The sequence below is a fragment of the Perissodus microlepis genome, chromosome 7 (assembly GCF_051167445.1).
Source record: "Perissodus microlepis isolate ML-2025 ecotype Zambia chromosome 7, ASM5116744v1, whole genome shotgun sequence".
Classification (NCBI taxonomy): Eukaryota; Metazoa; Chordata; class Actinopteri; order Cichliformes; family Cichlidae; genus Perissodus; species Perissodus microlepis.
In genome coordinates, this window is record NC_140467.1 from 3,952,989 (window position 1) to 3,976,207 (window position 23,219).

General features: G+C 41.3%; 3 protein-coding genes across 3 annotated transcripts; all 3 read right to left on the minus strand.

Annotated features, from left to right (window-relative positions):
- Positions 1-268: 268 nt before the first annotated feature.
- Positions 269-6,548, minus strand: selenoo1 (selenoprotein O1). Its single transcript, XM_084932876.1, has 9 exons — positions 5,776-6,548; positions 5,326-5,529; positions 5,061-5,238; positions 4,700-4,830; positions 4,271-4,548; positions 3,929-4,097; positions 2,080-2,265; positions 1,700-1,856; positions 269-1,498 (listed from the first exon to the last, which is right to left on the minus strand). Exons 1-9 carry the CDS (start codon positions 6,327-6,329, stop codon positions 1,277-1,279), a joined length of 2,079 nt encoding a protein of 692 aa, XP_084789002.1. The 5' UTR covers positions 6,330-6,548; the 3' UTR covers positions 269-1,276.
- A 308-nt stretch (positions 6,549-6,856) lies between these two features.
- trabd (TraB domain containing) lies at positions 6,857-13,957 on the minus strand. The gene is made up of 10 exons (XM_084932891.1): positions 13,881-13,957; positions 13,298-13,338; positions 12,989-13,043; positions 12,332-12,498; positions 11,832-11,972; positions 11,330-11,440; positions 11,091-11,230; positions 10,102-10,274; positions 8,730-8,826; positions 6,857-8,613 (listed from the first exon to the last, which is right to left on the minus strand). Exons 2-10 carry the CDS (start codon positions 13,319-13,321, stop codon positions 8,442-8,444), a joined length of 1,080 nt encoding a protein of 359 aa, XP_084789017.1. The 5' UTR covers positions 13,322-13,338; positions 13,881-13,957; the 3' UTR covers positions 6,857-8,441.
- A 46-nt stretch (positions 13,958-14,003) lies between these two features.
- panx2 (pannexin 2) lies at positions 14,004-22,087 on the minus strand. Its single transcript, XM_084932877.1, has 6 exons — positions 21,969-22,087; positions 19,248-19,914; positions 16,968-18,082; positions 16,556-16,691; positions 16,134-16,319; positions 14,004-15,907 (listed from the first exon to the last, which is right to left on the minus strand). The coding sequence occupies exons 2-6, from the start codon at positions 19,474-19,476 to the stop codon at positions 15,591-15,593; spliced, it is 1,983 nt and encodes a 660-aa protein (XP_084789003.1). The 5' UTR covers positions 19,477-19,914; positions 21,969-22,087; the 3' UTR covers positions 14,004-15,590.
- Positions 22,088-23,219: the final 1,132 nt, after the last annotated feature.

A 23,219-nucleotide genomic window follows, 5' to 3' on the forward strand; every position in this document is an offset into this window, starting at 1 on the left:
CAGGAGGCACCAGCTGTGCTTTTAGAAATCCTTGAATGTGTCACCCAGGTAACAGAACAAGGAAACAAGCCTATCACAAAACCAAACTGGAAATGTTACATGGTCACGTGTTCTGTGTGACATTTATACAGGAGGAAATTTATTATTTGAGAGATTAAGAAACAGTGACAACATTAAAATGTTACGCAGACATGGACGTGGAGTTTCCTTCTGTAACTGAACTGCAGGTATGCCACAAAGTAAAATAAAAAAACAAAGACACAATGACTCTTGATCACTCAGTTTATTGATTCGGTTAGAAGAGCTCAAACGGACATTTCACATAATGCATATTCACCAAAAAGGCGCAACATGTGATGAGTAGTGCTGTTGCGTATGTAGTACAGTTAATACAAATCTATGAATGGCTGTGGCTGTCTTCTACTCTTTGCACAAAAAAGTCTTTTTGTGGCACATTCTACAAATAACTTCCTCTCTCTGTGCAGCCACAACCTGAAGAAAGTAAATTGCAACATCCTGTTCTCGTTTGTCCTTCACTAAACTTGGTTACTAGACAAAAAAAAAAAAAGGAAATTACATCTGTGGCTCTATGAATGTCTTGACAGCTGCAAAAGAAAATGCTTTCTAATATAGGAAAACATACTGTGCGTGCTTATCTGCTTTATATTGTGCGTGTTTGTTGGCTGCAGCATCCTAATCATGAACAGTAACACAGTTTTAGCCACAGATATAAAATCATCATAACACATTCACTCTCTCACACACATATTTTTGGTATATGTCGAGGTGACACCTCACAGTTTGTCAGAGCCAGACAGGCCACTGTAAGACTTGTTGCCTGACTCATCATTAATAGCTTATTAAACACAAAACAGACAGGAAAAAAAATTTGACCCGAGTTTCTGTAAATATACTGCTTAAACTGCACAATATCATATATAAATTGATATAAAATCTCATCCACTTATTTAAGGATGACTCAAATGTTAAACAAGGATACAAAAAACTGATATTACAGCTTTAAAACGTATATCTTTTAAAATTTTATATAGAATTTGTATTTTTGTGGAAACAAACTCAACACGCTGTCTGTTTTGTGCCATCCAGCTTGCCTGTGAGGTGCTGTGCCTCATGCCGACCTTCCTGAAACTGCCTGCCAAAATAACAAAGTTGTCCAGCAGCTGAAGAGTTATTAAAATGTGAAAAAAAAATATTTTTAAACACTTTAAAACTCTCCTGTTATTTTAGGCAGGAGAGATTACAGTCAAGGAAGTTACTACGAAGATCATGTGACACAGATTTCATTGGCCCAAGCTGGGGGCTTGCTGTCATAAGGCACAGGATTTCTGGGCATAGAGGTAGCTGCTTCTTGCTGTTGCTCCTCTCCTTCATCCCTTTCTCCTTCTGCACTGGTCCCACCTCCACCAACCCACGCAGGGAGCTCCAGACCTGGCTGTGAAGAGAAAGGCTTCTCCAGAACCTTGAGGACACGCTGGACCTGCAGCAAAGAGCAGAAGTGAGACTGGGTCACCACACTGAAAATGAAAAACTTAAAAGGGAATTAAGGGTAAATGAAGCACAGTCTGATTTCCAGTGAATGCTTCTGGGGAAGTTGTCCGTATTTCTCTACCAAAATCTACAGCAGACAAAGGTAGTTATGTTTCTATCTAGTAAAAATTAGAATCGACTAGAACCTGACCTCAGAGAAGTCCCCATTCTCAGCAGCCTCTATGGCATTCTGGGCAATGTAGTTTCTGAGTATCACGCGAGGGTTGGTGCTGTCCATCACCCTCACTCTCTCCTCCTGCACAGCCTGCACATCACTCTGGCCTTCCAGCTCACGAGCCAGACGTTTCCTGTGGCAGTGATAACACAAAACATTCCCTCAGAGAAGTGCAGCAAAGGAACAATAATCACCTCGACACACATTTCCTCTTTTTTCTGTCTGTTTGCACATTTTAAAAAAAAAACCCAAAAGCTAATCCGGTCTATGCAGTTCCTCCTCTGCTCTCATTTTCCATGCTTTTCTTTCTCGTCCCTTGCTAATAAAACTTACTCATTTTTTTGCCCCCGTCTCACCTATACTGAGTGATCCAGGATGTCCAATCCTCTGCCTGTTTGGTTTTCAGCTCCTCCTGGGTGGTCTCCATCAGATCCTTTAGTTTGCTGAGTCGCTCTAACTGCCTCGCAATTGTTGCTCTGTCTGAGATCATCTGGAACAGTGTTGGGTTGCTCTGAGCCATAGAAAGCAGCACTGCCAGTTCACTGTGGATACAAAACATCACTGTTATAATTCTTATAGGCCAATAAATAAATACGTTGGAAAAGAAAACACAGACATAGTGCAGGCAATCTAAGAGTTTAGAGAGAAAGTAAGGTACTGAGATAAAGAGTCCAGTGACTGTTTGTATCCATAGAAAGACTGGGTTACACAAAACTCACTCCAAAGTCCATCTTTATATCTAGATTAGTCAGGGATCAACCTTCCACATAATTTGGGGCATCATAAAACGCAGAATTAAATATTTTCTTTATAATTGTTTCACTTGCTAAATAATGAGCTCAGCTATTTCTGTCTGTATTTGAGCTCCAGATTCTTTCCATCGAATGTTCTCTCCAGTCTGCAGACACTCGTTGCCATTCAGGGAAAATGCATCACAGGTACCATTACCCTTCTAAATTAATTTGATAAGGATTGGGTTTCAGAAATTTTAATCAAATTTAATACTTTCGAATCCTATTTTAACAGAAAAATATCAGATTACAGGTTCCCATAAAAAAACAACAAAAAAACAACAACAACAACACTTCAAATAAGCATTTAGGACCATCTTGAAAGCTATGCTGGGTAGGCAGTAGAAGGATAATAAAATTATGGCACAACAGCTGCTAACAAAGGCAAACAAGGTCAGTGATGGCAGTAATTTATTGTCCATGTTGAATTTGTTGAAGCATTTGTCTACTTTTAGGAAAATGGACATGTGATATGGGTGTAAAGGATCCGGGAAAGGCATATGGTTTCTGATAACATCCAACAGACAGCAAATATGGGTATCACTTCCAAAAGTCTCAGTTCCTGAGATCCCAAACAAAAAATGAAAAGAAAAGAAAAAACAGTCCCAATGGGTTCAAACCAAAACAAGGTCCGAAGTGCTTCCAAAAACTCTGTTAAAGTGTTACAGTATCCCTGCCTGCTTATTTATTACTGCAATTCTTACTGCTTTCCTCTTGATACTGGACAGATTTTAGAGTTAAAAATGCTAGATGGATAGGCATGTGACCTAAAATGAGGGATAATTTTACTTTATGTTCAGTGGTTAGTATTATCGCCTCACAGGAAAAAGATTCTGTGACTGCACACCGGCTACTCCGGCTTCCTTCCACGGTACAAAGAGGTGCAGTTAGGTGAACTAGTGACTCCAAACTGGCTGTACGTAAGAATATGAGGAAGAATAGTTGACTGTCACTCTGTGTTAGCCCTGAGATAGACTGCCAACCTGCTCAGGTGCACGCTGCCTCTCGTCATATTACATAGGTTTTAGACTCCTTTGACCCTTAAATGGATAACCAATTTTAAAAAATGAATGAATGGATTGACCGATGGGTGAATAAATGGAAACAATAATATCAATGTTTGCATCATTTTCTGCTGCCTTCAAGTCACCAAAAATATCAACAGATGCTGCTTTAAGAAACCTGATAAACTGTAAAAGACATGATGTATATGAAGCCTCAGTGACACCCAGAGGCTGCAGTATGAACTACACTGAATAAAAAGCAAAACATTTGACATTATCACCACAGGCACAGTCATTATTTATATTCTAACAATTTTAAGTAAAAATATTAATAAGTGAATTTGGCCATGATGCGTAACACGCTGGACTTGTGTGTGTGTGTGTAGCGGTATAACTATTAGCTAGCTCACCGTGGATCCATCGTGGGCTTGTTGGCAGCCTTGAGCTCCTCTAGGGAGGCGCACTGCTCAATCAAGAGGTCTGTGGCTTTCTTGACAGAGTCCTCTTCTCCCTCGCTATTTTCCTCAGTGGGACAAGAAATCAGACTCAAGCTACGGAAAGTGTTGGTGAAGTCAGCACCTGCAGAAGGGAGGCAGAAAAATGTTATTACAATGTTGCATCCATCATTAAATATTTTTCCTGTTTCATATGCAGTGCCGTATGCACGCATTCTTAGACTCTCAGTCTGTCACTAGATTAAATGTTTCGTCACATCAAACTCTCTTTCTAAGCAGTACACAAAATAGTCCCACCTGTGTTGTGCATTGTCTGAAGCAGTTTGGTGATCAGGATCTCATCCTCAGGGTCCTCCTTCTTCAGCAAACCCAGCTTCTTCCTCATGTTCTCCAAGTAGAAACGGTTATAAAGATCCAGGTACTCCTCCAGTACAGCCTCAGCCCGGTCTGGTGGCAACTCTGGAGCAAGAGCCTCTGCTAGCTTTACGAGGTTCCACCTACAGATAGCTGGCTGGGCTTGGTAGGAGTATCGTCCAGAGTTGTCCGAGCCATTACAAATAAAATCTGGATCAAATCTGAGAGAAATAAGAAGCGCTCAAACCTAATGTGTTATAATTAATGTATTATAATTATGGTTTCACTCCGACTCCGTGACTCTAACCTAATGAGTATGATGGTAACATGTGTGACAGGAATATTTTAAAATGCATACAGTTAAACACTGACCTGTCCATGAAGCCGTATGGACCATAGTCCAGCGTGAGTCCCAGGATGCTCATGTTGTCCGTGTTCAGGACACCATGGCAGAATCCCACGCACTGCCAATGAGCCACAAGTCGAGCTGTACGAAGCACCACCTACATACAGGAAGAGATGACAGCAATCCCATCAGGTCTCTAAAATCTGAGAACAGCCCTGAGCATATTACATCATAACTTCTTTCTATGGATCAGATTAAAAAATGTTATGAAAGTTATTCCAGGCCTACAGTGCTAAGAAAATCTTGAATACATAACAATTTTTGATTTGCTGCAACATTTCACTGTCTCTACACGCTGACAGGTGAGAGTGTAACTCGTGCTCTGACCTCTCGAAAGAAAGCTACGTTCCTCTCCACCCGAACTGGGTAGTTCTGTTGGATCTCAGGGTAGAACATCTCAATGACATAATCCATCATTTGACCTCGGATCTCATCGCGCCCATAGCTGGGACCCTGGCGACCTGTGAACTCATCGGCGGGCTTGAAGATCTCAAAAGATCCAAACCTGCTCAGGCCGTGAACACAAACAAATCCCATTTAAACACAAATAGAAACTCAATATGAGTAAGTAGGTCAGGTAATGTGCACCCACCTGATGAAGGTAGGAGCAATGCGGAGGACCACAGAACATCTTTCGTGGCGAGCGTGCCCGTTGTAGTACACATCACGTACGACCCTGCTGTCGGAAGTGACTACAGAGCCTGCTCTGGTGGTGGGCACGCCCAGGAAGAACATCGCCTCGCTGCACAGGAACTCTCTTATACTGGAACGCAGGACCTTACGACCATCAGCTTGTCTGTGGAAGAGAAAAATACTTTTTTTCCAATGCTCAGCAAAAAAGGTGTATCTGATTGCCAAATATTGCATTTCTTCAATCACATATGCTCTGTTAAAACAGAGAATCAAAGTATTTTTCATGTTTTAATCTCCCTGGTGGAGTTATAAAAATAGATTAAGCCACATTTATTCTTAACCTAATAAATAAATTAAACATAATCTTGCAAAGCCCACTCAAACTGACAATGAAAGCAACCCCTTGTACCTGGAGTACGGGGTCAGCCCAGCTCCTTTCACCTGAATCTCCCACCGGCCACTCGGGTTTTCTCGGAGAAGTTCGGGATCTTGGCCAGACGGAACCTTCACCTCTCCCAGGTAACAGGCCGCCCCATCGCCGAGCTGTCCGGCGAATTGTCCGTACTGATGTCCGCAGTAGCAGTGAGCGGCGGGTTCAGATCCTGGCATGACTTTGGATCCGCTGAGATATTCTGGCCCGAGAGGATCGTTCACGACCTCCTCTCCGTCCAGCCCCAGCAGTGCCTGAGCTTGGTGGGACACGGCCACGAACCGAGGCTTGGTCAGCGGTTGGGGTGTCACCCGGGAGAAACACGCTCCTTTCACCTGCCGCACCCCTTGCTCCTCGGATGGATCCAGGGGAAGTTTCTTGAGGGCGACGTTGTCAAATTCGAGCCGCTCCAGCGAAGAACGACTCATGGCCAGACCCATATCGTCCATCCCGGCAGAGGAGACGAGTCTTAAGGCGGACACACCGGAAAGAAAGACGCGTGACGGTCCCAGCCTAGGTCCTAAATAAGCCATGCAAACCAGGCCATCTGTCTGCGTCTATCCGCTGGCGCAGTTAAAAAGTATTCACTAGTCACGCTTTCATAACCCGGCAAGCTACAGCGGATGTTTGTGAGATACGGTGTAACGACAGTATTCGTCCGATCGGAAACAAACAGTAAATACGGAAAAGCATTGACCGAATAGAGTTATTTAGGTTTAAAATATTTTTTTCTCATAAATTATCAAAATTAATTAAATTTAAAAAAATCATTTGGATAAAATTAAAACGACAGGACTACAACAGTTTTGAGACAAATATATTTTTCCTTTACTTAAAATGTTTATAAATTCCATTTCTAAATCTCACTGTTTGGTGTGTTTATGTGTTTACATCAATGGCAGTACAACACGCTGAAGAAGAAAATCTTACAAGAAATACAAGGATTCCTACAGGAAATGGGAGACACACACAGAGGAGATGCTGCAGAGGTTGGACTTTATATGAATTATCCAAAATATGGAAAGCTTGCAAGTTGTCCAGTTATGATTTCAAGTTCAAGTTAATCTTTCATATTCGTTTATTGGGATTATAAAAGGAAATTAACTTGTCTAACTTTACCTTGAAATTAACGTCTGTACAGTTTAGACTACTCGATTATTATTAATGGGACATCTCATATTTCAAGGGAAGGTCATGTAGCCAGTTATTACAAACTCAGTAAGAAGCTCTACAAGGGATACAGCTCAGTGTTGGGCAATGTAAGACTCGAAGGCAGCAGTGATAACAGAATAAGGCTTTATCTCCCAAATCTGACCGGCTCAGTTTCCTTCATAGAAGATAAAAAACAACAGTCATTAAAAACATGATGGTTCATTTGAGAGAAAGAAACATGTTTTGTAATTTTCAGCATTTCGGTCCATGAGTTTATCTCAGACTGGGAAATAATAATGCATATATTCCAAAAGTACAGTTGGCACACTGAATATTAGGATGTTTCCTTGTGATGCTTTTTAGAGACAACTTTCTGTATATAATGCATATATTTGTGTGAGAGGGCCCCAAACTGGAGGTATAAACAACGTTGAAGTTGATAGATGATGCACTGCTCTTCCTGAGGCATATATAAACCTGTTCTGTATGCATGGGTAATGACATAAATGGGTGTATGGTATCATTTCAGCTGCAACCAAGTCAACACAAACTTTTTAGTATTTAGAAAATAGGCAGATCATGTAATATCATAAAGACATCCTCTTTAATCTTGCATTGAACTTTTGCACGCGTAAGATAACAACACATTTCTGCGGCTCCAATATGAGGCACTTGTCTTGTTGATGTTGGCAGGACGGTGCACAGGAGAAATCAGTGAAGTTTGTCTAATGCTTTAAAAACGTATTGAGAATTAGGAGAATGACGCTCAGTCTGATTCACATAATTTTCATGTATTCCTTACATACATATGTGGGCCAATCTATACAATAACTATATATTGTATTTTTCCACTTTTTTAACATAGTTGTAATTTTTTTTCCCTCTCCCAGACTGCATGTACAGAACAAAAATGTTATCAGTCTCTAATAAAGTGCTGAACTTGCTGAACTTGAAACAGGCCAATTACCAACAATACTGGTCGGCACTATATGAAGAAGGACTAAAGAAACAGCATGCTCCCAGAAAAATCCCCCACTATATCAGGGCCGGTGAGTAACAGTGAACCTGATGATCAGGATGCTAATCAAATAATAATAATGAAAAAGAAAACGTGTGCATGAGTCCTTTGAAGGAATGGTGTGGAAAATATAAATATACTCAAAATGAACTATTGGCCTTTGTGAATCTTACCATAAAACAAACAAACAAACAAAAAAATATATATATGCATGAATTTGCACAAAATATGCAAGGTACTCAAGAGTACTGTCATGGTTTCTTTGGCAGTACAGCCCTGTTGTGTCTACAGAGACATCATTATAAAGTGGGGAGCTCTGAACCCCATTAGGTCCTTGTTAGTTCACAATATGGGCTGGTGAACCCTCTTCCTCCAGCCTCACCTGACACCTGATTTTAAGGCCATTGGTGATGGATGCATTGTTTTAATAGATCATAATTCTGTTTCACAGATGGCTTAGAGAAGACCAGTTGGGTCAAGCAGGAAGAGGCCGCAGTGTCTCCAGTAAAGATCGGACTGGAGGTAAAGACAGCAGGGCTCTACCTAAACTTCCACCGACACGATAACAAGCATATCCCAGCATTCCCATCATGACGCCCTTTATGACAGCGCACAACACCCAGCCAACGCGTGAGGGAGGTGCGACACTAGGGAAGACAGAGACACACAGAGTTACGGTTGTAATGCCAAATCAAACACAAAAGGATTATGTTTATGGATTTATGGTGTAATTTACTGCGTACAAACAATATGCGAAACATACCTCATGATTTCATTAATATTAAGCTGCTTGTCCCAGTTTCGTTCTATGCCAGGGACGTGACCCATCCCTACGACTCCCACCACCACAGCAGGCACTTCTACAAAAAGAACAATGATAGTATAAACAATGTCTACACTCGGAAATGTTGATGCATAAAAGCATTGGTTATTTGGGGGAACTGAGTACATCTCCACTTTTACATTTAAAAATAACACAATTATTCCAGGGAAATGATCTCCGAATTTGCAAAGCTTTCTCTTGTTTAACTATTCAGAAACTTCTCACTACAGCAAAACATAGACGTTACTGTCAAACTATAACATCCATAACCACTTTTGTAGTTTCACAATGAATACAGATTTAGTTTCTAAGTTTATTCAGCAAAAACAGAAGAGAATGACTTACTGTTACAAAAAATGACTAAGCATTTCCATTAAATGTCTGCACCACATTAAAACCACACCGTCATTACTGGTCAGCGAGCCACATATCTGATGACAGATATGTGCACAGTACTTAACAGCTAAAATAAAGTTTTGACTCTTTAGTTTCAATTATATTGAGCAATGTTTTTTAAACCACAAACTAAACGGACAAAAAAGTATTTTATAAGTGGCTGGAAAAAAGGAATTAACACCCATATAAGAATGAAAGAGATACTTAAAAAAAACTATACAGTGAAATACACTGGCCAATTCATTAGTTAAACACAGTTGAACCCTCTTTTGACTTCAGAACTGCCTTAATTCTTCATGGCACAGATTTTCTAGGGTGCTGGAAACATTCCTCTGAGATTTGGGCCCATATTGACATGACAGCTACAGTTGCATTTTGGTATAATGCTGCAGTAGCACATCTGCTTGGAGGTTTGATGTGTGTCCAACAATGATCTTTTACATAATTTGATTATAACAAATATCTATTTGAGTTAGCATTTCCTTCCTAATCAGCTGAAAGCAGTCTGGCCAGTCTCCTCTGACCTCTGTTATCAACAAGACACAATATTTTCACCCAGAGAACCGGCACTCACTGAATATTTTCTGTTTTTTTGGCCCTTTGTAAACACTAGATATTTCCATGTGGGAAAATCCCAGTAGTTCCACAGTTTCTGAAACACTTAGAATCCACAGTTACACTTAGACCTTATGGCAAGTCCTTTCTTGCCTATTCTGATGCCTAGTTTAGACTTCAGCAGATTGTTTTGCCCATGTCCACATGCCTACATACAGTTGCTATCATCTGATTGACAGATTAGAGTTTTGTGTAAACAAGCATTTGAACAGGGGTACCTAATGAACTGGCCAACGAATGTATAATAACATAAGATGAAACCAATTTATTGTCCTAGCTTTTTGAGGATTGTAATACGCACTCTGGGCATTAGGGGGGGACTCCACACAGCGTGTAGCCTGTCGGAGAGTGTGTGTGAGGTAGATGTCTCTTTCAGCCACAATGGTTTTGTGAAGAGCAGGAAACTCTCCAATCATCTCTGACATAGTTTGCTCAAGCAGGTCCTTCTGTTTGCACTTCTCCACATCCTCTTTACTGAAACATGACACATCAGTCAATTCAACAGTGAAAAGGAAGTGACACAGGACGTTTTTATATAGGATGCAACACAAGCTTAGAAGCATTTAATTTTCTTAATTATATTTAGTGCAATACTAGCAGAGTCTGGATTAACATTGACATTTAAGGTTTTCAGTATAGAGACCAACATTCCAGTTCCTGAACTTTGTCACAGTAGTAAGCATGAAGCTTAAATAAACTTTATCAGACTGCCTGGTTGGTCTCCAACATAAGCTTTAAAAACATACTTGTATTCCTTTAAGTCTCCATAACCAACATTTTATAATTCTGAGGTTTAATCTCAGAGTTGCTGAAAGCCACAATGGTTTTATAGATTTACAGACATCCTCATTTAGAAAGAAATGGTAGAGTTGCTGTTACTCTGAAAATGTGAGTGCTCACTGCCTGGTTGTACACAAAACACAAACACAGCAAGTCATGATTCTCACACATATACACTGTAGTTGCATTTTTCCCCAGGCAAAGACTGCTGAAAACAATACGGTATTATCGCTTTACCAATTTCCACAAATTTCACCATTAACATTTAAACTTCTGTTTCACAACTTTGCTTTTGTACGTTTCCACAAAACTGAACCATCCTGAACCAATTTAGCGAGCAATATAATCCTTCTTGCCAAAAACTCTGAATGATGACTCTTCTCTAACGTCAGCATTATTCATGTATTTGAGCAGGCTGTGAAACGATGCACACTGTCCGCTGAATATTTGGTACTAAAACAGAGTCGTGTTGACGCTGTGTGACAGAAAGCGATCAAGATGAATTTATACCTGATTGGGTCTGACAGAAAGCAAAGACCCCAGGCCAGACGGGCCTTCTGCCAGAGACTGAGAGCAGCGATGGCTCTCTTGAACGTCACAGGAATTGGCCGATCCCCGAGATGAAATTTACAAAAAGGTACCCGGCCAGCCTAAAAGAGAAAGGTAAAAGTTTTTAAACAAACAAAACAAAAACAACAATACATAATCAAATTATTCTCCACTATGTTGCATTTGTGTGCACGGGTTACCTCTTTGAAGGCCTCCCTAAACTCTCCTCCAGGCGCCATGCCCAGTTGCTCTGTGATGTGAGCTGAAACTTTGAGCAGCAGAATCTGCATCAGACCCGACATCACCCCATTCTGACAAACAGAGCAAATAAATTAACACCCACTTCCAATGACCACTGACCATTACTTAATTTTAGTAAGTAGTAATTTGACAGTAATACAAGCGCAAATAAAGTATACAATAATAGAAGAAACTAAAGAGGTTAGTTCAGAAGTTTTATCCCAAATATCAAAAAAGTAGGAAACAAACCCAAAACTCTTAAGTGACACTCAACGCTATATTTACACCATACTTCAATGATTTCATAGATGAAACAAAGTTTAAAATATCAGAACTTGACCGTCATTGCCTTATTTGGAATAAATGTACTTCCACTGTCTTTGTTTCATTATGACCTTTTCCACCTCTCTTCATCTACCACTGCTGTTTTTCACACAACCAACACCTTTCATAAATCCTGACCTGTTTGATAGCCTGCTGAACCTTATCCAGATTGATGTCTTTGGCTTCCTTTAACAGCGTATTCTCGTCCATCTTCAACATCGATACCCTATACTGGCACAGCTCCACCACGACCACGTCTGGCTGCACAGCTCGGATCGTCTGCACCAGGAGAAGGAGCACAGCGGGTAAGAAAAATCAAGAGACAAATACAGAATAAGAAAGCAGAAGACTGGAATGTCAAAGCAAATGAACAGTTATGAAAGAAGCAAGCACAAGAGAAACCAATATGAAAGAACAAAAGAGACAAGATTATGCTTGCCAAAACAAGAAAATAAAAAGAAATGACATTTAAATATGTGAGCCTACTCATTATCAGTTTTCCTATGTTAAAGTGCTTCTCCACACTCACAGAATTACACATAAAATTTCACCTACCATTAACAGTATATCACATTTTAAAAGAGTTTAAGTGGCTTCCTGCTCTGTAACAGTCCTGTTTTTCCCCCTCATTGGCTCACCGTTGCTACGTCCTTTTTGCTGCTATCACTGAAATGGGCAGTGCCCACCAGGTATAAGATGCTTCCATCAGGTGCAGTAAGACGAGACACCGTCTCTGGGAGTTCAGGAGACGACTGGCGGCGCTGGGCTCGCAACTGCCAAAGCAACTCCATTGCTTCACCATCCGCTATACAGGAGAGGGATAAAAGTTTATTAAACTGACAGAACAATTAAAGTTATGTCTTACTATAACCATTATATTATGTGAGGGAAGGTACATAATGCACTATGCTAAATTGTAGAAATTTACATTTAAAAAGTACCTTAGAGAGGAATACACTAATAAAATCCTTAGCATGTGCATTTAAATTACAAAAAATAGAGTTCTTACTATTTTACCAATAGAAAGCTACTTGAAGTTATTACTATTATTATTTTAGATTTACTTCAGTAATAATGACATGCCTGTTGCAATGCCCCCCCCAATACCGATGCATTCATTGGTCTCGGATTGCATTCAGTTTTATTTATTCAAATATTCGTAATAAAAAAGTTATGAATGTGAGACAATATTTCACAACAAGTGGTCCCTTAAAGATAAAGAACTACATGCATTGTCTCATGAAATACTGTTCTCACAATATGTTTAGAAGGAAAAAAAAGAAACAACAACTCACAAAGATCTGGAGGTAGACACGGCATTCCGTCCCCAGAAGGGCCGACCGAATCGTCCTGTGAGACATTGAAACAACAAAGTTAAATATAGTGGGCTTATTTACATCAGCAGCAGATTAAAATGTTATTCTTATTGCTCAAGTCAAGTCAGTTTAAGAAAGGTGGGGCAGCTTCACATAAGTGGCAATTGAGAAACAACAGAGACTATGTTACATCACTCTAAAAACTCAGAGGCTGACGCAGGGCTATCTCCCACCTGATAAAACACCCTATTTTTCAGCCAGACCAATAAAACATGTTTCTTTACCAACCTCCGAGTTGTTTTCTTGGTCCATGCTTGCAGCCCTGGGAGCTGTATGTGACAGAGAGCAGATGGAAGTCATTGGCGCACACAGAGAGCGGTGATGCGTTCACTGACAGTAACGTAGACACAGCACAGCCTCACTGACTGCTGACGTTGCTTTATGTGTAACGACAACAGCTGCCGACTTCTCTAAACGCAGTTTAAACGCGATCAACGCTGGCTAAAGTAGTTGCTGCCGCTGATTTCTGAGAATTAAATCAAAGAGGCACCGTTATCTAAAACGAGAGCATTATCAGTAAGGTTAGAACAACTGCGCAGTAAAGGAAGAAGCGCCTAGTCGGTGGAAGGTGCAATACCTTACTTCCAGGTGTAGAGCTGCTAAATACTGAACGTGTAGTTACCGAGGGCTCTTCGTTTTGGCTAGCTACCCTTACTCAAGCTAATGTGGGCTAACAAGTCCGCCAGGAATCTGGTCTAATTAGAGGAATTTAAAGAAGAGGATTTTTTTTTAAATAAATACGAATCTGAAATATGAGATATAAGATACTATACGCGATAGTTGTCTATAAAAAGAAAGACCTGTTACTTACTAAGTCGGCCCTTCTGCCAGAGTGCTCTCCGCTAGTACAGCAGCACAGTGTCAGGCTGTATCTGACAGCCGCGGTGCATTCTGGTACATGTAGTCATTGATTGTTGAGACGCATTTGGGGGGATTTAATTATAAAGATAACGCTTTTAATCCTTTTTTATGAACATTTCACACGTTACAACCAAAGCCATATTATCCATGTGATTACTCGCATTAGGACTGCTAAAGGTTTTCGCAGGGCAACAGTCCTAATGTGTAAATCAACACAGTAAAATCATATTAAAGCAGAGCTCTGATACAATGTGCTCTCACACACTAGTACTACTCGTCCTAAAGTGCTTTTGGATGCATTTAGTGTGCTTAAGTAGTCTCTAACAAGGGGATTTTGAGCTAGCCTATGGAGATGAAGTATCACCAAGACAAAAGATCTCACTTAATTTTAATGCCCCAGAAAAAAAGGTATGCATAGGTCTACCCATTCTTTAGGTAGGCCCTGAAAATGAGACTAATGTCTTCTACAGTTGATGTCCTGTTGGTTTCTGAGTCAGTGCAGGCAGTTCCTTTATTCTAGTCTCTGTACCCTAATGTATGCAGCTGCAAGAAATGCAAAAAAATAGACTGTGTGTTTATAGCAGATAATGAAAACCTTAGTCATTCTTATAAAACCCTTATCCTGCTCATCTATATATTCACTTCACATTAGACACTTCCTCAAGAAGCCAACAGAACACAAAAGGTCATATTTTACCAGTGAGTCCAGCTCCCTTAATCTCAGAGCTGCTATTAAAGTCTTCAAAAAGAACACATCACTGTAACTGCCTTTTTTACAGCATCAAAACATATCTGGCATTAGTTTCACTAAGCAGTATTACATTCCTACTTTGTTTTACAAAGTCACGCTTTCAATGGGGAGTCTGCTGTCTGCTGTACTTTCAAATGGCGTGCAAGTATAGTTAAGAATCGTGTTCTTATGCAATTGTGAAATGGCAGTAATTAGCCATGAAACATGTCATATTTAAACACCCCACAAGCAGTGAGTCATATACAGTGTCTATACATGTACAGCGTGTGGAATAAGATGTTCTAAGCGCATACATTATTGCCACAATTATACTGTGATCTTTTGCATATTAATTGTGCAGATCTCAACAACTGTATTGCATGAGCTACCTTTCTACTTGGCTAGTGGGATAAAGGGACTAAGCATTATCATGTGATTAAAATACATTTTGTTTGATGTTGCAGATTTGCATTTCTAAAGTGTCTGCCTTTTTTTTTAAAATTATTATTAGGAAAGTCACTCTTGCTCTTTACCCTGTCTATATACTTTTTCAATATAACTGTGTGACCCTGCACTGTAGCACCCTGTTGAATTATGTCACTGCTGGTTTCATTGGTGGGTGATTAGCTATACACAGTCATCCTGAGACATGAATGTGACATCATTTCCTACAGTAATAAGCTGGTCAACACAGGTAACGAAACATATATCTCTCAGTTTATCCTTTCTGAAAGCTCAGCTTTGCCACAAGAGTCTTCCCAAGTCACATCTATTCCATTTCTGCTCCAACAATCCTGGAAGTACAGAAGTTAATTGAAAGATCAGAGGTGGCAGCTGATAGAAGGTGACTGGCATGGAGGTTATGTGTGTAGAGTGCAGTGTCAGGGAAAATAATCTCAGTCACGGTTCCTCTTCTTCTTCTCCTCTTCCTCAACATTCTCCTGCAGCGATGAGCTCCCCAGGCCTCTCTGCCAGCCTGTCCCTCCCGCTTTCATCCTCTTCTTCCTCAAAGAGAGTACGATGCATACTCAGTAGCTGGTGTGTGGGTGCTCTTGTTAGTGGAGGTGGTTGAGACTCAGCATTTTCCTTCTGAGTGGAAGGCCCCAATTGTTGAGGTGAGGACTTGGGACTGAGCGCATCTTCACTGGAGGGAGGGTTGGGGCTAACTCCATTTACATATGTAGTGGTGGACAGGGTCCCTGCAGAGAAGGCAGCGTTGGTTGATTCTGGAGAGCGAATCTTATTCTCTGTAATCAAATAAATATATAGAATAAAAATGGGAGATAGAGAGAAAGAAAGTAAAAATATTAGCTGGCCAAAGGTGATTGGCCATGCAGCACAAGCATCGTATGCAAGTAGAATGTGTATGTTGTAAATAGCTATGCCCACTGTCCTGCTGTAGAAATGCACTATGAAAGGCACATCCAAATGAAGTGATATCTCTGTCTCAGGCATAAGGACAATGAGAGCTACCTGTAATTGCACTGGACACATGAACCACAGTGTGTGTGCCTTCAAGGTACACTGTATCCATGTTGTGCTCTGAGGGTAGAGGTTCTGTGGTTGTGGTCTCCACCTTGGGCTTGCGAGTTGTCAACATATACGGGTGGACATCCAAAGAGAAGTTGCGTGTATGCTTTTTCTCCATTCCACTTACATCTACAATCAGAAAATAAGTAGATCATTAGAGCAGATGGGGAGACCACCCATCAAGAGTGTTGTCTAAACTGTCTCAGTTAATTTTATGGTCACAGAATTCGGCTACATAATACATAAGATACTAGATACATAAGAACATATGTTTCATACTGGTCGGATAGTGCACCTAACTTATTTAAACTAATTATAAAAGCTTTAAATTGTCTTTCTTACTACATATTCAAACTACCCGATACCTTTTGTTGAAGGATGCTGTGTGCTCTTGTTATCCAGAAGAGGTGCAATAATGCTGTCTGCCACTATTTTTCGTCTGAGAGGTTTGGGTTTTTCCTGCTTTGTGTTATTTTCCAGCCGTGTCAGGGTGAGAGGTTCCTTCACATTGGACAGAAAATAAAAAGAGGTCAGTTCAAGTCTTCAACAGCAACAGATGAAGTCTTCTCCTTACTATTTTGCATATATTGTAAGTCCTAAAAGAAAGCTGCTTCTTATGCCTCTTCAGTGAAAAAGGCCCTTATCAAGAGTTACTATTACACCATTTGAAGGATTATGGCCTAGAGTATGTGCACGCCACTGAGTCAATATTTAAAGTAAGGGTCAATCTGCTTCTAGAGGATAGTACATTTTGCATTCAGAAACATGTTTCCTTACCTTAAATGGTTGAGGAAGAGGATTTGAGGTTGGGATCCATTTAATCTTCTTACGAGGTCGTTTGACGACCAGCGGCTCACCACCCATCTCTCGAACCCCGAGGTCAGAAGGATCCATATTGGGATCAATTGTTTGTATCCCAGATTCCCTCACAGTGGGTGTGGCATCATGGTTGGACTGTGCAAGTGCAGCCAGCAGCTGCCTGACTACATTGTCGTACATGAGGTCACTCTCATTGGTGATGAAGTCCAGTCGGTTGAGCGACTTAATGTGATCCCTGTTCTCATTGCAGAACATGGCCAGGATGTTGATATCGCAGAACTGAGACTTCTGCCAGCGTCGCCGTGTTTTAATTCCAACCTTATGGAGTTTGTCGAATACAAAGTTGGACTTGCGTACCACAAAAAGATGCAGCAAATTAACCAGAATGATGAGGTTCATGGTGCAGAGTAGAGCGATATCTACTGCTGCCATGATGCGCTGCAGCTGCACAGCAGGCAGCTTACAGTTGACCCTGAGCTTCAGCTCTGGATAGCTGCTAATGTCTGGGTGCTCACCTAGTGCACAGGTGAACTCATTTTGCCTTTGGCGGGCATAGTAGGTGCTCAGGTAGGAAATGGGTATTGAACTGAGGCAGATAATAGAAAGATGGCGAGCCAGGTAAATCTTGGCCAAAAAGTTGCTTTGGCCTCGTCTCTCCAAATATTTCTCAAAAAGGTTCTGCTCAGGGCTCTTCTCTTTCTCTGCATTCTCTATGATCTCCCTCCTCTCCCGCTCAGTTATGCCCGGCCCTTTGGACTGGATCTGCTTCTCGATCTTTGGGGCCCGGCCCTCAGCAGCTCGATGATAGCAGTTATCAATCTCTTGAAGCAGGAAATTGAGCTCTGAAGTGAGCCTTGTAGAGGCGAGGAACTCCCAGCCCAAAGCAGGAATGTACATGATTCCCGCAAAGGCCAGCAGGGCATAGGGGAGGAACTTGTGCTCAAATAGCGAAGGCCACTCAGCTGGCTCCATACCAGGTTTAGCATCACGAAGCTCTGTCCAGCAGTAGCCTCTTGCATACAGTGCCTGGTCTCGAGTGAAGTTGTGTGGTGTGTAACAGTATATGGACTCCTCTGAGAAAAGTACAAGTATAAAGAATCAGTCCAAACTTTTCTTTAAATTATATCTCATAATAAATTCCTTACTTACTCCTTATTTCTGTTAGTAACAACATGTTAGTAAGTAAATGACATGTAAGATCAGGCAGAAATACTTTTAATAATATCAGCTCTAAGTAACAATGATATCTATGCTACTTATTTAAAAGTGATATCTGGAAATGGATGCATGTGCAACATTCAGTAACAGGAGCCAAAACTGAACCATGCTCTGCAAAACACTGCAGATCCTTACAAACAGTTAAAATAATAGCTCTTCGTCAAGCTAAACCTATGACTTGTGAATCAATAGACAAATGTTTCAGTGATTCATTACATTATGTAGGAAATATCTTGCACCTTTCTCATCATTCATTTTTAATCAGTACTCTCATCTCATCTTTTAGAACCCATTCAACACAAAGCATTGTGTGTCTCTGATCATACTCAAGCCACATTTTGAAACGAAAGAAGCACCTTTCAGGCTCTCACAGAGGAAATGAGAACACCCAGATCACTTCACTGTCCATTATGTACAAGACTAAAAGGTTTGAGGTATCACCAGTTCCATTTAATCTTTCAAACTAAGCACTGTCACCTCTGTTATTATCAGTGGTTATTAGATTTTCTCTTTTAAATAAACATGCATTCTATTGTTATTAGGGATAAGGATAATGTGTGCAATGACAACACTTGTTTCATTCACAGAATGCTAGGCACCATCTTTGTGCTGAGTTTCCTCAAAAATAATAAACTCTTCTGCACATCCACTGACTTGCTGTTTAAACACATAGTCCCAGCTGGTTACATGCTACACAGAGCCTGACTCAGCAATGAACTGACATTCCTCTCTGGGTTTTCACTCTGTCTTCTACCCAAACCCACCCTTGTCTCCTAAATCTGTAATCACTTTCACTCCCTCAGTTCTCCAATCTGTTTTCTTCTCTCTCTGGCATCTAGTATTTCAGCTTTCCTTTTTTGCTCTGCACCATACTGCTCCCTTCTCTTTTATGCCTTGTTTCCAGCTTACACTTCTTACTACTGTATGTATGCAGCCAAAACCTTTCTCTGAACAAAAGCGGTCAGAGGGCAAACAGCTGCAGGTGTGGCTTTAGCAATGAACCCCCCTCTAGCAGCTCACCTGCAAAGTTCCTTGTGAAGACCAGGGTGACTAGCAGGATGGGGATGATGACCGTCCCTATAGTAACAACGCGATCAAAAGGAAGCTCCAGTTTGAGTTGCACCATGAGGCCAGCCAGTGCCCCGCCCTTCTCATCCTGAGAGGAACCCGGCAAGATCAGCTCCTTCAGCTTCTCGCCTGCAAGTAGAGCTGTAGCCATGTCCAAGTTTTGATCAAGGATGTTCTGCATCCGGAACAAAAATAATGCACACCACAATCCCCCTCTGGGCAAGAGGGGAGACTAGACACTCCCTGATGAAGTTAGATACTCGTCAAAACAATGCTAGAAGCCACACGTGCGCAGGAATGTGTGGCCAGCTTCACCCCCTGTCACCTTGTGTGGAAAAGTAGTGGGTCATACTGTGTGGCCTGTGTTCTTCAGGTCTCAGACTCTTCTACCGTTTCATGCAGCTCTTCTGTTGCAGACAAACAGACATAATGTGCACTGCTCACTCAGCCTCTCCGTTGTGCATCCCCATGTTTGTGTGTCTCTACAGTGTCTGGTCTCAGTCTGCAGACCCTGTGCTGCAGGTTGAGAAATGAGCTGAGTTTAGGGATGTGTTCTTGCAAACCCCAGGGAGAGTTGTTACATGAGCTTGGGAAAGGAGAATCAGTGACCAGTCCTTTCCTAAAAGACAGACAACAAGTTAAGGGCAGTGTAGTGTGTTCATTTCTATAAAGGTACACCGAGGTGCAAGTTGTCATTGAATGTACAATAGCATATTAGTGTAATTTAAAAGAGCAACAGTCTGATTGATACAGCTTCACACCTTCTTCCAGAAGGCTCTCTGTTCCCATCCATCGTCCTCTTTAATGCAGTCATGTGGCCAGGGATTTCTAATCCTCCCTCTCTGACCAGTGAAGTGTGAGGAGGATTTTTGTCTTTGATCAAGCAAGGACACTAAAGGGCAAGTTCATACTCAGAGGACTATTTTAATTTTAAACTGTTTAAAGCATACTTTGATGAAGCGTCTATTTGTGTTAATACATTAAAGGCCTGATATCTTGGGGACTGACTCTGTTTCAAATTTCACCCCGCTCCTCTCTGGACTCTCTGGAACAACATGTTCACACAAGGATGTCAGATGAACCCCGACACTTGTCAGTGACATCAGGGGGTTATCATGTGTGGCTTATCGTCTGCGTCTGAGAGTGGCTATTTGAGATTGAATGCATGCATGGTCAGGGCTGTAACTATGGAAATGCTTTAACCTTGCTTGGTCATTTCACAGGAAGCTCTTACAAATTCCCTTCATGCGGAGTTTGAATACATCACCACTTTCCATCAACAATCCCTCTTGCTCCTGCATTTCCCCCCCTTGCCTTTACTCCCACTGGCCTCCTTTCCAATCTGTCTTTATGTAAAAACACAGTTCATATATGAAATCTTTTTTTAAAGCGCTCAATTTGAGGCTCAAAATGTAACTTAATATCTTGATGAGGACAACCTTGAGAATGTGGTTTCGTGAGTAAAAGGGACAATTAGCTGCCAGCTTTAAAGCACATGCTTAGCAGTGAGAAGGATCATAAGAAGATGATTCTTTTGAAATTACAGCAGAGTATAATATTCAAGGTTGCACAGGTTAATGCTGAGATCACTGGTTCTATATCTGAAATAGAGAAGAAGATGTCTCTCGTGAGGTATGAAACATTTACTTTAAACTATTTTCTCAACTGCCTCATGACAGTCAAGATTTATTTTTACCCTCAAAGACTATCTCATGGAAGATCAGAGAAGAAGTAAAGTTTGCATAATTTAAATTTAAAGGGGTAGAACACCCATTTCGGGAGCTCAGCTGGAAGCTGCACTGCCGTCTGCGAGCCACTGGCACTGGTCCAGTCAGACAGATTATACTCCTCAGTTGGGCAATGCTACCAGTGTTTAGAGAGGGAATCCCAGATTTCTTGGCTACTACAACATCCAGCTAGAGTTTGGCCAGTTCAGTCAGCTACAAAGACACAGAGCCAGGCTCCGGGACAAGAGCTGAAGGAGAGAAGCTCCATTCATCCATTATTAATTAATGATAGCTGAGGAAGGAAGAACTTTCAGGACTGATGTGATGTCTTCTCACAAATGTGATCAGATAACAGTCCAGTGAACAGAGTTTAGACAACGTTCTCTATATGCCCTAAACAGTGCACAGGAGACGATGTCATCACCCTTACGGTTTCCTCAGTTGTGTCAGTCTCTGACGGAAACACCTGCAGGAAGATTTATTTGGGTTGAGAAGATCACCATGCCCTTAGTCGGTGTTCTGCTAGGACGCTTTTAAGTGCTGTTTCTTGACTATCAGTTCCAAGACACTAGAAAAACCAGGAGGACACTTTCATCACAGACATGGCATTGCAGTGAATTGCAGCTGCCTGCAAATGACGACCCCTTTCAGCACCCGCGCGGTGGATAGTTCCCGAATAGCCAGCCAGAGACGAGCCGCTAAACAACATCAAGTGTAGCGATTCAATGTGTGTGTCAGAGGAAGCGAAAGTATGTGTGAGTGTGTGAGCTGCTCCGTGTGTGAGAGAGACAGAAGAGGAGATGCTCAGGATGCTGAATACCTGTATGAACTGTGTACCTGTCCGCACCAGATGAACCACCGCTACATTTCTTGCTCTGGTGCAAAAAAACGGAACAATGTGCAAGCTTTCAGGAAAAACAAACAAACAAAAACAAAATTCACTCACCGTCTCTCGTTGCATCTCCCGGCACGGTAAGAGTTAATCTGCAGTGCGGGCGAGCAGCTACAGCATGTATCCGAGGCACACCGGTTTGTTCCGCCTTTCCCCCCCCAGCTCCAACCCTCTCCTCTTCCCTCCCCTCCCCGCCCTGCTTCTTCCTCAGAAACAAGAGATGAGAAACACATTAAGATTCTGTAGTTCAACACATCCCCTCTCTTTGAATCGCAGGATTAAGTGCGCATTTCAGACAGAAAGGCGAGCTAAGATGCTAAAAACATATCCCAATCCATATCCGGATTATATTTATTTTGAAAGGTTTACCTGTGAAACTGCCTCTTATAGACACAGCTCTATGGATTTTAGGATTCTTGGATATGACAGGCTCTAAAAGATACCCTTCTATTAAATATAAATAAGCAGTCCTTCGAAATGTTATTAGTATTACTATATTTAAAGGCTAAGACTTGTCACTGAAGCCTTTAGTATAGGCTAAGTGAAACAAACACCGGCTATTAGTCTACTCAAAGCCCACATTAGCTTAGTCTACAACCAAACCACAAGGCACTGACAGGCTTTTGTTTCCCACTGATATTGGTTTATCCAACCTGCCCATCATCTGTGACTGTGGGACTGCCACAGAGACACGCAAACAGGGAATGGGAAAGATGTCTGTCATTCAAACTCACTGGGTGTGGCGAGCATTTTTGCTTTTTTTGGACATCAACTAGTCATCTATTACTAAATTATGTAGGCCATAATTTCAAGAAGTACTTAAAGGAAAACGACACAAAATGCTTAGTGCACTGAAATATATTGCTTTTGATCACGCTGAATGTCACGGATGAACTTTCTGCTGCAGAGCACAACAGTCCTGTACAAGGACAGTTTCATCGATGCTCTCTCTTCTTTGTCTCAGACACTTTTAACTCAAGCCGGTTTCCACCGGTTAGGGTATCCTTACCTCACCGTCTGCCATCTCTCACTCTCTTCTTGGTCATGTTGCAGTATGATAAAGCGTCTTGTTGTGGCGGTTTAAGTAATAATAATAATTAATATGATAATAATGACCTGATGCGATGAGAATTATATTCATATTTGACAAGCCAAAACTGACCAGACATCATTATAGTGACCACCCCATTTCCTCCTCCTTTATAGTTTTAATATGAGTAAGAGATGTGAGGTGTCTAGCTCAGAGACAGACACAGGAGCAGAGGGATGCGGGAAAATTAATAAAGGAAGGAAATGAAGTTAATA

Bases quoted from the DNA above. Each gene is read 5' to 3' on its own strand.
- trabd (XM_084932891.1), bottom strand. From the start codon at position 13,321: ATGGACCAAGAAAACAACTCGGAG. The intron at 10,275-11,090 runs GTATAAATTCAT...GTCATGTTTCAG, and splicing joins TTTCTGTCAGACCCAATCAG to TAAAGAGGATGTGGAGAAGT. The intron at 8,614-8,729 runs GTATGTTTCGCA...TGTCTTCCCTAG, and splicing joins AATATTAATGAAATCATGAG to TGTCGCACCTCCCTCACGCG.
- panx2 (XM_084932877.1), bottom strand. From the start codon at position 19,476: ATGCAGAACATCCTTGATCAAAACTTGGACATGGCTACAGCTCTACTT. The intron at 18,083-19,247 runs GTGAGCTGCTAG...TACTTTTCTCAG, and splicing joins CTTCACAAGGAACTTTGCAG to AGGAGTCCATATACTGTTAC. The intron at 16,320-16,555 runs GTATCGGGTAGT...TTCTGATTGTAG, and splicing joins ACAGCATCCTTCAACAAAAG to ATGTAAGTGGAATGGAGAAA.